Genomic DNA, 16,418 nt, shown 5'->3' on the forward strand with positions numbered 1-16,418 from the left:
GAATGTGCCTACTAACAGGGAGCCCAGGGCGAGACGTCTCGGGAGCGTCTGGTTTCTACCTTCCTCCCAGATGCTCACAACACAAGCACCTAAAGTGCGGCGGTAGGAGTCAATAAGCCTGCTGGGGAGGAAAGAAAATGAGATGGATTTTCCCACTGGAAGAGTGGATCCGCTTCCAGCCAGAAGCCCTGCGAATGGCCTGGCCTACCTGGTACTGGGACAGAGCGGGCTCCGCACCGCCCCCGCTGAGGCCGCGAAGCCGAACCACCAAGAAGGCGCTGCCTTCCACGTCCCACAGGAAGAGCTCCCCACCGAGGCCGAACACCAGGTTTCTCGTCAGCAACTGCGGCGGCGACAAGGGTGTGGACGAAGGCGCCGGCTTTTCCGCTTCGACTGGACTCTGGGTTTTCAGTCCCTCCCGGAGGCGCGAAAACACAACGTGGTTAGGAAGCCAACTCTGCCACAGCTCACCATCTGCCGCGGGTCCCTCGGCAGCCGCCATCTTGTCTCAACTACTCTCCAGTTGGTTGCTCAGCCCGCCTCTGGGCGCAGCCAATCCGCAGCCAGCCTTCCACTGCTTCAGCCAATCATCGAGTAGAAGTTCCGGAGGCCCGACGCTGTGGCAGGGAGGGTGGGGCGAAAGAGAGGCATCACCAGAGGAAAGCCTATATGCAGCATTTATTCTGAAGCCTAAGCGAGCGGAACAGGGTCAACAATAGCTCCGGTTTAAAGGCAGTTTTAGTGCTACTAGAAGACCAGTATGAGAACGAATGAGATCTGTATAATTGCTTACTGGACGCCTCCAATCCAGACCTTTCTCTTAAGACTCACCTGACTCAATATAGTTTGGGTTAACTGTCGTCGGCCATCCTGGGGTTTCCCACATCTGTCTCCGTGCTGCGGCAGGCTACATAGGACACGTACTAGGATTCCTTAAGGCCCGAAGCGCGATCAATATCCCCAAACTACAACTTCCAGAGGCCTTTGCGCGCTGGCTAAGGGGCGGGCCTTCGGGTGCCCCCTTCGGGCCGAGGTATGGCAGAATCCTCCGGATCTCCTCACCACTTGCTTTACAAACAGGTGAACTCCCCGCCCTGGAAGGAGGCTTTCAGGCAGGTGAGTGTGGGGTGTGGGGCTTGGTCACTAATGTCTCCCAGGCTCCACTGTCCTCTGCCCTAGCCCCAGCATTGCTCATGAAGCAGGTGCTGTACCTCTTCGCCAGGGAAGTGAACCTGGAACCCCAAGCCTCCTGCCATAGGACTGGGTCTTGACTACCGTCCGCCGCCTCCAGAGTTGTTGGTCCTCTAGGTGTGGGATTACACCAGGTGGAGTCAATCCCAGGAACCTTTGGTTTTGGATTTGGTTTTGTTTCAAATTTAAAGTGTCATGACCACAGCCTCTGCGCTCTAATAACATGACCACTTAGAGAGAAGAACTCTGTACACCTGTGTTGTTGTGTGAGATAGAAATTACTTCTAAAGAGGAATCAGAAGAGCCTCAGTTACTTATTAGGGGAGTTGTACTGCAGTTCTGGCCTCTTGAGGTCAGAATAGTTCCTACCGAGAAATCCATTCATATTAATTCTCTCCCTCCCTCCATCTCTCTCTCCCTCTCCCTCTCCCTCCCTCTCCCTCCATCTCTCTCTCCCTCTTCCTCCCTCTCCCTTCCTCCCTAATACTCTCTAAAGTAGCGGGTATATTCCAGGAAAAATAATCTAATACTGGAAGAATTGTATGTAGCAAGTTTCTCATCTGTGGGTAGTGACATTTTGAAGGAGAAAATTCTGATATGGAGGGCTGTTATATACTTTGTATTTAGATGTAGTATCCTATACCTAGTTCTATACCTAGAATTGTGATGACCAAAATATCTCCAAATAATGTCATATGTTCCTTTGTCAACAAAAATCGCCGAAATGGAAATATTGTTGTATGGGAAGGCCATTATTTTTTTTATTTTATTTAAAAAAAATTTGTGTGTATGAATGTATTGGCTGCATGTATGTGAGCGCACCCATGTTGTGCAATGCCCATGGAGGTCAGAAGAGGTTGTTGGATCCCCTGAAACTGGAGTTACAGACAGTTGTTAGCTGCCATATGGGTGCTAGGAATCAAACCTGGGTTCTCTGCAAGAACAGCAAGTGTCCTTAACTGCTGAGCCATTTCTCCAGCCCCAGGAAAGCCATTGTACAGTAGCACAAGTTTAGAAGCAATATGAATGTCCTGTGGATGCAGCGATACTACACACCTAACCGTTAAGAAAGCTTGCATTAAAGATAAAGTGTGGAATATGGGAATCTGGAAGCATAGGGACAAAGCACTGTAACTTTACCGATCTGTATGTGGATAAAAATTTGAGGGGACTATGACATTTGTGTCTAAATTTCCTTTTATATCTTAGCAATTGCCATTTTCCTTCTTTTATTCGATTCCCCCCTCCCACCCCAAGGGATGTCTCCAGAGAATGAGAAACAACCGGGACAAGCTCCTGGACAAGTACCGTCAGACTGGAGGCAACATGCCAGTAAGAGTCTCCAACAGACTCCTAGTGGAAGAAGTGATGGAGGAAGAGTGGAATTCTTTGCAGTCAGTAGAGAACTGTCCGGAGGGCTTGACCCAGGTCAGGACAGGATGTTACCTAGGGGACTGAGCTAAGAATTACTTCTAGTGATCTCTTTGTATCTGCTTATCACACTCTTTCACCTCACCCACTTCTAAGTCCCTAAGCACAGTTCTAACAGCCTTTGGGCCCAGGCTTTTCTGCTTTGGACTGGAACCAGACTGTAGATCTGCTACATCCTTTAAGAAACTAAAAAGAAAAAAATCTCAACTCTGGTTTCTACTCTTGGAAATTTTGATTCAGTAGGCATTGGCTAGAAGCCACTCTTTAAAAAAAGAAAAAACAAAAAGGTCTGTGGCAACATTCTGATTCAGAGTGTGCATAGAAAGCCATTTGCAGTATATCAGGAAAGGCTTTGGATTAGAGGCTAGGACTTCTGAAATTCTAAGTCTGGTTTTGCTACTGACTCACTTTGCCTCTTCACACTGTAGTTTTCACACATGGAGAAGATACCTTGAGCATTATAAGAACTGTGTGACAAAACAGGAAAAACTACTTTGAAGCCATCAAGTCACTATATAATAAATGATGCCTTTTCAGTGGCATGTTATGTGTCCTTACAGTATGATATAAGCTAATTGGACCAATTTTGTCAGGTAAATCTGGGGCTCTTGAACCACCTTTCAGTTATTAATCACTGTGGGGTTTGGTGGCAGATTAATACTTCAATCAAACTTAAGATGATGATCTCCCCTCTCTCCTCCCTTCCTTCTGTTTGTACCATGCTGGGGAATTAAACCCAAGACCTTGCATGCTAGGCAATATCCCCAGCCCTCCACTTTCTCTCGTAGTTGGGGTTGCCAGTGGACCTATCTGTGCTGGAGGAAATCCAACAGGAGCTGTGTGATGAAGGTAACCCCAGCAAGTAGTCTTTCCTGCTTCTATTTAGTTACTCAAACACTGGCTTTTCCTTGAATCAGGATTAGGTTTTGTTTTGTTTCATTAATTGTTGAAGATTAAATGTAGCCTTGGAGGTAAACTCTAAAGCTCTAAGTCTTTATTCGTTTTTTTTTTGTTGTTTTGTTTTGTTTTGTTTTTGGGTCTTTTTGAGACAGGGTCTCCCTGTAGCCCCAGCTGGCCTGGAACTCACTATGTAGACCAGGCTGGCCCTGAACTCACAGAGATCTGCCTGCCTTTGCCTCTGGAGTGCTGGGATTAAAGGCATGTGCCACCAACCTGGCTAGGATTCATTAATTCCAAGTCTTCTACATAGTAGCTCTGTCTTCAGAAATATCAAATGTCTCTGACTGAATTCTTGTCTGTCTGTCTTTCCAACAGTAAGAGATTGCAGAGTGGCAGTATTTGTACTAAGACCTTCCCATTCCATGATAACTGCTTTCTTGCTTGTGACTAATACAAAAGACAGAATTAGAAGGGACTGTAAAAGATAGCGTCTGAAAATGACACTCTCACACAGGTCACATAGCTAGTAAATGATGCATCTGGGAAGCAGGATTTATTTTGTGGATCCAGTTCCTATATTTAGTTTATCTTGCCTATTCCATTACTAGGTTAAACTGAGCACTGTGGCATATAGTACCAGCTACTTGCAATGCTGATTCAGGAGGGTGGGCTTGCTGGGAGATGGTTGAGTCAGGAAGCTTTAGGCCAGCCTGGGCAATATAGTGAGAACTGTCTCAGAAAAAAAAAAAAAAAAGCTTATGGTAACCCTGTCATTGTAAAATGGTCATTGTACATGGTCAGATCCATTACTCAAGTGTCATAGTACTATGTAGACATAGTGCATTTATAGTACATTCCAGAGTCCATAACTTAGGAACTGGTACAATGGTCATTTACTCCACATAGCCTTGTCCTGACTGGACTTCATGTTTATAGCCCTGCCTTATGAGCACAGGGCGATCCCAAGTCATTTGCCTTGCAGAAAAGTCCATTATCAACGAATATGAGACGAGCTTACAGTTTGATGAAAATTGTCTCAACATCATGCTGACTGAGTGGGAAGCAAACCCCCTCATCTGCCCTGTGTGTATAAAGTAAGAATTTTCTAAATCTTTTTAGCATTTCTGGCTCTTATCCCCTACTCTAAAGTAACTGGGACCCCTCCATACCCTCTCCCCTAGTTTGTTGACTGAAAAGGTTTGAAGAGCCAGGCTTCCTTGCCACAATGATCTGGGAATCCCAATTCTGTTTCTAGGTTCAACCTGAGAATAATAGACAGTGTGGTCATGTGTCAGTGTGGCCTGTTCATCCCATTTCATGTAAGTGTTCCATGCACAGACTTTTCTGTGACCCTTTTCTACATGTATCTACTATTTAAAGAACCTTTAATGGTGGGTTGGAGCCAATCCAGCACATCCTCATTAGTTACTTTTCTTGTCCTGTGACAAAATACCTGACAGAAACAACTTATGAAAGAGGAAAGGTTTGTTTTGGCTCACAGTTTGAGAAGGTGCAGTCCATCATGGCATAGAAGGCATAGCAGAGTGGCTCCATGGAGATGGGCACATATACCCAGGACTCCTCAGCATCTTGGCTGGCAGAAAATAGGTATAGTCTTCAAAGGCCTGTTCCAAGTAGCCTGTGTCCACCAGGTAAACTTCATGTTTCAAAGGTTCCATAACCTCTTAAAATCGAAGTATTTAAACCCATAAGCCTGTGGGGAGTATTTCACATTCAAACTGTAACATCTATTCCCAATTTTGTGTTCAGCAACATTACATTGGTAGCTTTACATCAGCCATGGTGAAAATACATGCTGCATGGGGACTGGCAAACACTATGCAGTGGGGCTTTTTAATCCCATGGAAAGCCACCAGAGATTCAGATATTGTTATTTTATTTATTTTTATGTGTACAAGTGTATTGTCTGTATTATGTGTAGGTACACCTGTTGTGCAGTGCCCACAGAGATCAGAAGAGGGCATCAGATCCCCTGGAACTGGAGTTAAAGATACAATGTGGGTGCTGGGAACCGAACCCAGGTCCTCTGCAAGAAAAGCCAGTGCTCTTAACCACTGAGCCATCTCTCCAGTCACTAGATTTAGATCTATAAAAGATCCCAGTTTAGGATCTGAAACATGCATTCAACCTTTCCCAAATATGACTTCACACCAGTAGAACTTAAAAGCTTTATTGCTCTTAAAATGCAGGAAATGACTTCTGCCATGATGGAGACTGAGTTGACCAGTTGAAGTAGAAAATGATAAAAACATTTTATGGTATTTTTCAGATGACTTTGAAAATAGACTTAAAAAAATAAGCCAGATGACCTACACCTTTAATCCTAGCACCTGGGAAGCAGAGGCAGACGGATCTCTGTGAGTCTACATAGCCAGTTCCAGGCCAGCCAGGGCTACAGTGAGAACCTGTCTAGGAAACAAAACAAAAAACTCACAGTGCATAGCCTGAAGTTTCCCATTTTATATCTGTAAGATTGGCCAGGTAGCTAAGTATGATGCCAGGTATGGTGGCACAGGCCTGTAAATCCTCAATTGGGCTGAGGCAAGAAGATTACAAGTAGCCAGGTGTGGTGGCGCACGCCTTTAGTCCTAGCACTTGGGAGGTAGAGACAGGTGGATCTCTGAGTTTGAGGTCAGCCTGGTCTACCTAGTGAGTTCCAGGCCAACTGGGGCTACAGGGAGACCCTGTCTCAAAAAGAAAGAAGATTGCAAGTTTAGGCCAGCCTGGGTTACATAATGAGTTCTAGCCCAGTAGTGAAACTATATAAAAAACAAAACAAAAAACAAAATAAGAAGGTAGTTATACAACTTTAGGATTGCTCTCCCCATGTTTTACCTAATGTCTCTTAAAACTTTCTCTTAATCATAAAAATGAAACTTTGTTCACTTCTTCCCCCATACAGTATCATTAAATCATAAAGCTACAGTAGCAAGTTCAGTTAGCAAAAACAGATCTGGAAGAAGACCCTGCTGGTTCTAAGGATACACTGGCCCATGAGGGCAGAAGCAGAGCGAGGTTAGAATAGCCTGCTGGCTCTGTTCTTCCTGCTGGGAGTGGCAATTTTTTTTCTATTTTAATTTTTATTTATTTACTTATTTTTGGAATGGAGAGCATTGGTTAATCTATAGGAGTAGGTAAATGGAGATTAAGATATCTTGGCAGTTATGAGCTCAAGGGTATCTTTTTTGGTTTTGAGACAGGGTCTAATAATAGCCCAAGCTGATCTCAAACTCACTATGTAGCCCAAAAATGACCTTGAATTTTTAAAATTTATTTTTATCTTATGTGTATGAGTGTTTGGCCTGCATGTAAGTGCATCCATGCCATGCAATCAATGCCCATGGAGGCCAGAAGAGGGTGTTGGATCCCCTGAAATGAAGTTGTTAGCTCACAGTTGTTAGCTGCCACGTGGATGCTGGGAACCAAACCCAGGTCCTCTGCAAGAGCAGCCAGGGCTCTTAACCACTGAGCTATCTCTTCAGCCCCTGACCTTAATTTCTGATCCGTCTGTCCTCACCTTCTGGGTGCTGGAATTAGGCTTGCACCTGGTTTTTATATGGTGCTGGGAATGGAGCCTAGTGCTTCATGCATACCAAGCAAGCCTTCTACCAACTGAAGTGCACTCCCAATTCCTCAGTCTTTAAAGCTCTAAAGAATCAAACTATCCTAACCAAGGGAGTTACATTGATTGGCATGAGGATTCAGGATTTTCAACTGTTGATTACAAATAATTAAGATTAGTTTGTGGTTGAACTTTCTTTAGTCTCCGGAGTTGACAGAGCAGAAGCTTCGTGCCTGCTTAGAAGATAACATAAACGAGCACAGTCTACACTGTCCCTGCACCCCTGCATTTTCAGTCACTGATGGGGCAGAAGAAAAGCCCAGTCTTCTCATGAGCTGTCTGGTAGGTAAGCCTCCAGTGGGACCAGTCAGCTCTACAAGCATGTCAGTATTTACTTTTGTTCCTGCCTTGGCAAAAATAATAGCTTAGAAATAGGTAAACGTTAACTACAATTTATTTTCTGAGGAATTTATTTCATAGAAAAGATCAGCTGGGTGTGGTGGTGAATATCTGTAATCCCAACACTTGGGAGGCTAAGGCAAGGAGTTTGAGGCCAGCCTGGACTACATAGTGAGACTTTATCACAAATGAATGAAAAAAGTATAGGTCATAAGTCATTTCCCCTAAAAAGCCTGATAAAGGAGAGTAGGCTGAGAACCATGGCAGATCGTTGAGCATAGGTCCAGAGCCCTGGCAGAACATTGGGAGTAGGCCTAGATTCCTGGTGGAGCCCTGAGAGTAGGCCCAGAGTCCTGACAGTGTGCTGAGAGTAGGCCTAAAGCCCTGGCGGAGCATTGGTCAGGAAACTGGGGAGTCGGCTTTTGCTGGATTGGCAGCCGTGGTCTGAACTCCGTAAGTAAGGGCATGGACATAAATCCCAGATGGCCATCCTGGCATCACTTTTGCAGATGGATACAGGACAGGAAGCACAGCAGAGCAATGCCAGGCTCATCTCTCTCAACAAGTCTTCACAGAGATCCAAGGTTAGACTCTAGTCAAATGGTAACTTAGGTGTGAGGGACAGGACTACACAAATGGGTGGAGCCACCTGTCTTAGAAGCCTTAAGTTTACTATGGAAACCAATGTCTCCTACACAGAAGATGCCATATATTGTTACAGCTTTCAGGTCCCAGGCAAGGGCAACTCTAGAAACAGTTGAGTGCTACAGCATGCCAGATACTCTGTAAAACCTGACCCTCACATAAAATTGTTTAGCATTTGTGGGCTCCAACTGTATCTACTGCTGTGTTCCCTGCAATGCTGCAGGTGTTAACTGTTTACATCTTTCTGAGGGCAAGGACTACTTTTACTCCCAGGACTACTTTGGTATATAAATAGATGCTTAATGTGATTTTTGTTATTGGGTTTTTTTTTTTTTTTTTTTTTTTTTTTTTTTTTTTTTTTTTTTTTTTTTTTCCGGTTGCGTCATTACCTGGTTTGGATATTAGATTTAATTATATAGCCCTGGCAGGCCTGGAACTCTGTGTAGACCAGGCTAGCCTAGAGCTCACAGAGATCTGTCTGCATCTGCCTTTCAGAATACTGGGATTAAAGGTGTGTACCACCACACCCAGCTTGCCTAAGTGGAAAGAGTTGAAGCGGTACAAGTTAGATGACATTGTCTTCTGCCTTAGAAAAATGAGCACATTGCAAGTGTGAGGACCCGAATTTGGATCAGGGCAGGCATGGTGGCTTCCTGTAATCCTGGAATTCAGGAAGTAGAGGCAGGGGATCTTTGGGGCAAAATGACTAGCCAGAGCAGCGAGATCTGGGAACACACAGACACACACAGAGCTGGAGAAATGGCTCAGCAGTTAAGAGCACTGACTACTCTGGCAGAGGACCAGAATTCCATTCCCAGCACCCACATGGTGGCTACGAACCATCCTTAACTCCAGTTCCAGGGGAATCTGAAGCCCTCTTCTGACCTCTGGGGCATTGCACGACACAGGCACACTCACATGCAGGCAATACACTCATACACAAAAAAATTAAAAAAAATTAAAAAAAAAAAAAAAAAAAAGAGGAAGTGCAGGCCTGGCAACGCATGCCTGTAGTCCTGGCTCCCTAAGAGGCTGAGAGGCAGGGTAATTTGAACCCAGGAATTCAAGGCCAGCTTGGGCAATATAGTTAGATCCCATTTAAAATTTTTTCTTAATTTTTAAAATATTTTATTATTTTTATTTTATGTCTACGAGTGTACTGCCTGCATGTATGTGAGTGCACCAGTGTCGTGCAATGCCGCAGAGGTCAGGAGGTTTCAGATTCCCCTGGAACTGGAGTTAAGGACAGTTTGTAGCTGCCATGTGGGTGCTGGGAATTGAACCCGGGTCCTCTGCAAGAGCAGTTAGTGCTCTTAACCGCTGAGCCATCTCTCCAGCCCCTTTTTTTCATTTTAAAATTATTTTTATGTGTATGAATGTATTGCCTGCCATGTATGTAAGTGCACCTGTGTCATGCAATGACAGAAGAGGCTGTCGGATCCCCTGGAACTGGAGTTACGGACAGTTGTTAGCTGCCATGTGGGTGCTGGGATTTGGACCTGGGTCTTCTGTAAGAAGTCAAGTGTTAACTGCTGAGCCATCTCTCCAGCCCCAGTTAGATCCCATTTTTGATAACAACTTTTAGCCATATATTCACCTAACTTTTCATGACTAGAATTCAGTTTATGCTAACTTGTTTTCTGTTTAATCCAGGCTTGTGACACTTGGGCCGTGATCCTCTAGAGTCATCCTGGACTTGTCACTCCACTAGGCTGAAAGCAACTCGTTTCCTCTGATTAAGACCCTTACGTGAACAAGCCTTTGTAACTTATTTTGCATTAAAGCTTTTTAAACATCTCTTTTCTTGGTGTTTTGATGCAAGGCCACAGAATAGAAAATTAAAACTGTCTTGGAGGGAGGCAATAACCAATTTTATTGTCCATAATTATGTTATACAAAAATCTATACAAATAATGATTTGTACAGGAAAAGAACCAAATGAATGATAAATGGGAACATAACAGCAATAGTTTAAACTTGCTTTTTTCCCCATGATATTAGGATGACAACCACTTTATAACACTTGTCTGACGTCAGGGTAGCTTTTGTTCACTGGCCAAAGCTCACCCTTAAAATTAAGGCCTTCAGTGTCTCTCACATTTCTACTGGCTCTTGACAAAACTTTTGAGGTCCTCAAGAAAAGCAATATATTCTTGGTGCTCCAGGGCAGTACTGAGCTCCACCAACTCATCTGCGAAAGTGTTGTCCACCCCTCGGTCCGCAAGGAAATCCATTAGGTGGTCATACAAGGCCTAGGGAGAGGAATATTTACTAGTTTAAACAAACCAACCAACGAGCCAGCAAGATGGCCCAGTGGGTAAAGGTGTTTGCTGCCAAGCCTGATGACATCAGTTTGATTCCCAGGACCCATACAGTGCAAAGAACCAACTCCCAAAAGTTGTCCTCTGAGCTCCACTGGTAGGCCACGGTGTGCATGAACATCAGGCATACACACAAACACATTTTTTAAAAATTTAAAACAATCTGTTGTATATAATACTTTTCTTCTTCTTGAACTAGGACCCTCCTTTAAAGGCCAAGTGCCTCTATCTCATCTACACTTACCCAGTCCAGGGAATCTGTATTGAGTGTGTAGTTTGTATCCTTCCATTCAGAGTCACCAGTGGCCTGAAAGCTAACTTCCTTGATAGAGAAAATGTCACTCTCGGCCTCTTCTTCTTGTCCAATCTGGGAAGATGTAGTAGAGGTAAGGAAAAAAAGTATTCCAGAATAAGCCAGCCTCATACAAAGACAGGCTCTACAGTTTGAAACTTCCCAGGTTCTAACCCTGTTCCCTCCCCACTCCCACCTGTCTTCCCTGCCTTGGTCTAGATTACCAAGTATTTCAGTATATGCTAAATGGGATCAGGAGGCAGTCCATCCTACAAACCTCATCCTCTGGATAGTGACAGTCCAAGACAAGGGCCTTCTTGCCATCACTCTTTGTAACTTCAACCACAAAATTGGGAGTTGATGTCAGTTCCGGCTGGAGAAACAAGATCAAGTCAGCATATACCAATGTTGGAAGGTAGGTGCTTGGTCAAAGGCAAAGGCCTCAGGTAGTTCAGAATGTCTATGGTGCCACCATTAAGATATTTTAGTGCTATTAGCCATTTTTATAGTCTTATGGTGTACTAAACAATGTCTCACCTAGTAGCACCCTTTTATTTTTTTAAAATAAATAATTTATTGAGAATTTCATACATGCAAATAAGGTGTTTTGATCAAATCCATGCCCTCTCCCCTCCCCATCACATTTTTTCTGATATCTTCATGTATTCTTTATTTTTTTTTTAAATGGGGCTTTTGGCTACTCTAACATTCCCTCTTCTGAAGAGGTAACCCTAAAATCTTTTAAGGATTAGATAAAAGCTTCCAAATAGTTTTGACATTTTTTGGCCTTTGGAACAGACCCTACTTCAAAAAAAAGATTTTTTTAGGTTATGTGTATGAGCCTCCATGTATGTAAGAGCACCTGATGTGCACTGTCCTTGGAGGTCAGAGAAGGGTATTGTCTCCTATGGAACTGGAGCTAGGATGGTTGTTAGCCGCTGTGTGGGTGCTGGAAATTGAACCTTAGTTGTCTACAAGGGCAGCCAGTGCTCATAATTGCTGAGCCATCTCTCCTGCCTCAGCACCCTCCTTTTTAAAAGAACACATGGGTTTAGGTTGAGGTCTCCAGCCATAGCTATGTACCATCTAACTGAGATCTCGATCAGCCCCTCCCCCTTCTGGGCCTGTTTCTGCTCACTGCAGAGATGGCTACAGCAAGTAGTAGAGCTCTTTCTCCTGTGGCTGTTTTGGCTATCCTCCTGTATTATGGAGCAGGATCAGATGCTGGCACATGTGGCCATCGTAATCAGAAATGGCAGAAGCTCCCTTTCATGATCACCTAAGGAACGGATCAAGGCTGCAACCACAGAGTTTCAGACAGAAATGCAAGAGAAGACTCTGCTCTTCAGAGTAGTCAGTACTAGCATGGTCATCTGCTTAGTCTCATGATCCTGGGACCCTATGGCTCCCAGGGTGGCTGGTTTCTAGACTGAGAACACCGCTTCCTAAAATGTTCCAGTACCATTTAGATGTAGCCAAGAGGGCCAGGAACCTAAGGAAAGATTGAAACTGGCCTTATGTTAAAATCCTTATGTCTGGGCTGGCAAGGTAGCTCAGCAGGCAAAGGTATTTCCTGCCAAAGCCTAATGACGTAGTTCAGTCCTGGGACCCACAGAGTGGAAGGGAAGAACTGACCCTAGCAAGTCATCCTCTTATCTCTACAAGTGTTCAGTGGCATGCACACGCAATAAATAAATTAATCAAAAGAAAAAAATGGCCTGTAAGTCCCTGGCCTTCCTATCTTGGTTAAATCACTAGTATTGATCACCTACTTTTTTTTTTTTGGTCTTTTTGAGACAGGGTCTCCCTGTAGCCCCAGCTGTCCTGGAACTCACTATGTAGACCAGGCTGGCCTTGAACTCACAGAGATCCGCCTGCCTCCGCCTCCCCTTTTAACGAACATTTCCTACACTGAAAACACTCCAAATGATAATCTCTTAAGGGGTAAGACAGTTGTGGTTCCTTTGCATTAAGAGAACACAGGCCCAACAATAAAGCCCAAGCCTGCAGGTGGCAATGTATTTGGGCAGTTAGGAAACAGGGCCAAACCTTGGGCTAAAGCTTACCTCAAAATATCAATTCCACTGTTCTAGAGCCCCCTAAATGGGTGTCTTTGTCTACCTCTAGCATTAGAGAGGAATTTTTAAAAGAAAACGGCCCTCTTGCCTTTTAGAACAGACGAAGAATGGCTGGCTGGCTTACCTCTTGTTCCTCAACCTTCTGTCCTTGTGAGGGCTCCTCCTCACCATCAAATGTTGGCGGGATGCTATTGTTAATGTTGAAAGTGACAGTAATCCTAGAAAAGCAAGGGAAAGCACAGTCAACAAGGTATAGTTTTAACTGAGTAATACAACAGGCAAGAGGGAGGCCTGCTGCAGTAAGGTGTACAAAGGCAAGTTGAAACATCTCAATCCTAGCTGGCTGCATGTCTGAATTACATGTAGAATTTAAAAGCAAGTTGTATGCCTATATCCAATCTAAGTCACATTCAACATGCTCTAATGTGTACCTAATAATGTGCCAGCTGCTAAAGTTAAATTGATAAGCTCTGGCTGGGGATGTAGCCATCAGGCTGGCACCCCCAGGTTCCCTGCCATGTGCCCACCTTGGTCTTTCCAGGGAACTCTGGTAGAGGTGAGCAGCTAAGAAACCATCTGCCCTATAAAATTCCTTTTTTTTTTTTTTTTTTTTTGGTTTCCCTGTAGTCCAGCTGGCCTGAACTCACAGAGATCCACCTGCCTCTGCCTCCGGAATGCTGGGATTAAAGGCATGTGCCATCACACACCTGGCTAAGATTCTTATAAGAAAACACAAATCTAAATCTTTACAACCTTTGGTTAGACAAGTTTCTTAAAGGTGACTCTAAAAAGTCAGTGTGTGTAATGCTGTAAATCCAGCCTGGGGCCTCCCATGTTTTAGGCAAGTGATTAATAAATCCCCAGCACCAAAAAGTATACAGATACTTCTATGTATTGTTATGGTTTTATATGGTTTATGCTCTCTCCCCATGCACATAGAAATTTAGTCCCCCAAAATTAATAGTATTAAGAAGGGGAAATGTTATCACTTTATGCCCCCTCTTGCTACTAGGGATCAAAATCCAGTCTTTCATGCATCTACCAAGGAGCTATATCCCCTAGACCAAGCAGGTGGAGACTTAATTCACCTGTGGTGTTTAGAAGTGGGGCTTTGGAATTAGGTTAAGATAAGGTAATCAGGGTAGAATTCCCATGAATGAATTTGGGTGGTTTTATAAAGAGGCAGAAACCAAACAAATACTCTCTGTCTTGTGCTATGTGGCACACTGCCCCACCTCAGCCCCTGCCAGAAAAAGATAACCATCATATGCATGCCACCCTCCAGACATGTGAGCCACAATGAACCTTTTAATTTTCCCTGAGGGAGGGTCTCCCTATGAAACCTGTGCTGAGCAGCCTTTAACTTCCTGTCCTCCATCCACCTACTGGGATCACAGGCCACCATGACTGGCTAAACTGCTTTTCTTGTACATGGGATGTGTGTGCACACATGTGGTGCTGGGATTGATCCTGGGGCCTCACACATGCTAGGTAAAACCATGAAACTTCAAATTACATCTAAGGAAATTAAACTCAAAGGATTCTTATAACAGTGATAAAAAGACACAGGCATAGAGTTCAAGTAGACAGTTCTCTAAGGAAAACACATGAACTTAGCAATGGGAGGATGAACAAAAGTCAAGGCCAGCCTCTGCCACACAGCAAGACGAAGACCCATCTCAAAAACAAAGACTTGGGGGGGAGGGTATAGCTAAACTTGGTTAAGAATTCTCCACCTCTTTGAGTTGTCCTTTCTACACTGTAGCATGGTCCTGTTACACAGTTGCAGATCTTGCATTTTCACTTACCATAAATGGGAGCCTTCAGGGGCTTGTTTTTATCAAAACTCTGAACCAGAAATAGATAAATTGATTTTATCAGTACTTTCCAGTACCTAAACCCAGGCATGATGTGGCATCCCTCACCAACTGAATGTATATGTTGACCATTCCAACAGACTTTCCTGTACTCTTTTGGGCTACTTAGTGTCCTTAGTAACCAACCAATACACAGAAATTTTGTATTCAGTGAATGTACTACTGGAACTTAGGAAGCTGTCTAAAGAAACCCTCTCTTGAAAACCATTTTATCAAAGTACTGGGCCTAACTGAGGCTGTTTGGGGAATGGCCCAGGACAGGCCCCTGAAGGATTGAGGTTTTAGTTTCCAGTACTTACTTTTCACCAGCAACTTTCCGCACTAATTTAGCCTCTGTCCCATTCACTTCCAGCTCCCAATCTCCAGACATCTTGGGAAGGGACTTATGCTTCTGGATCTTCTTTTCTTCCTTGATTTCATCGGTCAGAAATTCAACAAAAGCTTTGTCTCCTAAATGAAAGATTCAGATGATCCAAAAAGAGAAAAGACAATTAGTCTGACACCACTGGGGATACCAGTTAGAAACCTGGACTTGGACAGTTTCTAATCTCTTACTGGGTTGCTCTGAGGCTTTAGCTCAATTTAGGTCTTAAAACCTCAGTTTCTTCTTCTGTAAACAAATACCATGATTTGGGCCTGGACCACGTCTTTAACTCCAGCAGTAGGACCTCTGGGAACTGAAGGCCATTCTGGTCCACACAGTGAGTTTCAGGCCAGCCAGGGCTATCTAGTGACATCTTGTCTCAACAACAAACAAAACAAAAACCTCATGATTTACTCATGAGAACCTGAGCTCGATTCTGAAGAATTATTTCTAATCATGAACTCATTACCACCTTCCACTATAAAAAGAAACAATTTATCCAAAGACGTAACCACATCTACAGACCACAGCTCCAGGTCTTCCCAAAGTAACATTTGCAAGAGACTATGTATAAAGGTAACCTTCCGCACTTAATTGAATCGCACACTCCGCCCCTTCCACACTGAGAGCCCTCGGTCAGTAGAAGAGAGAACGGCGACCGCGAAGGTTCACCCTGGCTGACAACCGGGCAGGGATTCAACCTGGCAGGGTCCTTCGGGCCCGCAGCGGACCCGCCTCACCTTCGGTGTGCAGCGCCCCGCAGCCGCACGCGCACGGCGCCGGGGGCCGGAGGAGGCCGGACCGGCCAGCGCGCACGCACAGCAACCCGAAGGGCCGGAGGCACAGCCGGGGCGCAGGCTGCAGCAGTTGCCTGAGCGCCGGGGCGGGCGCGGCGGCGCGGAACCCGGTGACCGCGGCGCCCAGGGCTCGGGGGACGCAGCGCAGCAGGGGCAGCATCGCGCGGGCGACAGACACGTGCGGATGGAAGGACGATCCCGGCCAAGGCGCCCCGTGACCTCGCGCGCCGCCGGAAATCCCGCCCTCGGCCGGGAAGCGCCGCCCACGCGGACCTGCTGAAGGCACGAGGCCGAGCGCGCCCTCTGCTGGGACCCGCCGGTGCAGCCGGCTTCGGACGCCGCACACAGCAGGGGCAGCATCGCGCGGGCGACAGACACGTGCGGATGGAAGGACGATCCCGGCCAAGGCGCCCCGTGACCTCGCGCGCCGCCGGAAATCCCGCCCTCGGCCGGGAAGCGCCGCCCACGCGGACCTGCTGAAGGCACGAGGCCGAGCGCGCCCTCTGCTGGGACCCGCCGGTGCAGCCGGCTTCGGACGCC

At 45.4% G+C, this 16,418-nt stretch overlaps 3 protein-coding genes across 4 annotated transcripts in view; 1 reads left to right on the plus strand and 2 right to left on the minus strand.

Annotated features, from left to right (window-relative positions):
• Positions 1-961, minus strand: part of Nup88 (nucleoporin 88) — a 40,594-nt gene extending 39,633 nt beyond the window's left edge. The window contains exons 1-2 of the mRNA XM_008855950.3: positions 832-961; positions 209-617 (exon numbers count right to left, since the gene is read on the minus strand). Of these exons, the coding sequence (XP_008854172.1) occupies positions 209-502 (294 nt within the window). The 5' untranslated portion in view covers positions 503-617; positions 832-961. The remainder of the gene's footprint in view (positions 1-208; positions 618-831) is intronic.
• Positions 962-979: 18 nt separating this feature from the next.
• On the plus strand, positions 980-9,948 carry Rpain (RPA interacting protein). Of its 2 annotated transcripts, none has more exons than XM_008855948.3 (7): positions 980-1,116; positions 2,449-2,619; positions 3,411-3,471; positions 4,505-4,616; positions 4,778-4,841; positions 7,307-7,451; positions 9,803-9,948. In XM_008855948.3, the coding sequence occupies exons 1-7, from the start codon at positions 1,036-1,038 to the stop codon at positions 9,808-9,810; spliced, it is 642 nt and encodes a 213-aa protein (XP_008854170.1). In that variant the 5' UTR covers positions 980-1,035; the 3' UTR covers positions 9,811-9,948. The 2 variants fall into 2 exon arrangements, with proteins under 2 accessions (XP_008854170.1, XP_008854169.1); XM_008855947.3 differs by having other exon boundaries at positions 7,307-7,447; positions 9,803-9,946.
• Positions 9,949-9,998: 50 nt separating this feature from the next.
• Positions 9,999-16,124, minus strand: C1qbp (complement C1q binding protein). Its single transcript, XM_008855951.3, has 6 exons — positions 15,822-16,124; positions 15,017-15,167; positions 12,965-13,058; positions 11,040-11,135; positions 10,715-10,837; positions 9,999-10,401 (listed from the first exon to the last, which is right to left on the minus strand). Exons 1-6 carry the CDS (start codon positions 16,036-16,038, stop codon positions 10,252-10,254), a joined length of 831 nt encoding a protein of 276 aa, XP_008854173.1. The 5' UTR covers positions 16,039-16,124; the 3' UTR covers positions 9,999-10,251.
• Positions 16,125-16,418: the final 294 nt, after the last annotated feature.

The sequence above is a fragment of the Nannospalax galili genome, unplaced genomic scaffold (assembly GCF_000622305.1).
Source record: "Nannospalax galili isolate Female #2095 unplaced genomic scaffold, S.galili_v1.0 scaffold146, whole genome shotgun sequence".
Lineage (NCBI taxonomy): Eukaryota > Metazoa > Chordata > Mammalia > Rodentia > Spalacidae > Nannospalax > Nannospalax galili.

Coding starts and splice junctions, on each gene's coding strand:
- C1qbp (XM_008855951.3), bottom strand. CDS start 16,038: ATGCTGCCCCTGCTGCGCTGCGTCCCCCGAGCCCTGGGCGCCGCGGTC. Junction 11,136..12,964: donor AGAAGGTTGAGGAACAAGAG/GTAAGCCAGCCA, acceptor TTGTTTCTCCAG/CCGGAACTGACATCAACTCC. Junction 10,838..11,039: donor GTCACTATCCAGAGGATGAG/GTTTGTAGGATG, acceptor ACATCTTCCCAG/ATTGGACAAGAAGAAGAGGC.
- Rpain (XM_008855947.3), top strand. CDS start 1,036: ATGGCAGAATCCTCCGGATCTCCTCACCACTTGCTTTACAAACAGGTG. Junction 2,620..3,410: donor GTCCGGAGGGCTTGACCCAG/GTCAGGACAGGA, acceptor TTTCTCTCGTAG/TTGGGGTTGCCAGTGGACCT. Junction 3,472..4,504: donor ACAGGAGCTGTGTGATGAAG/GTAACCCCAGCA, acceptor TTTGCCTTGCAG/AAAAGTCCATTATCAACGAA.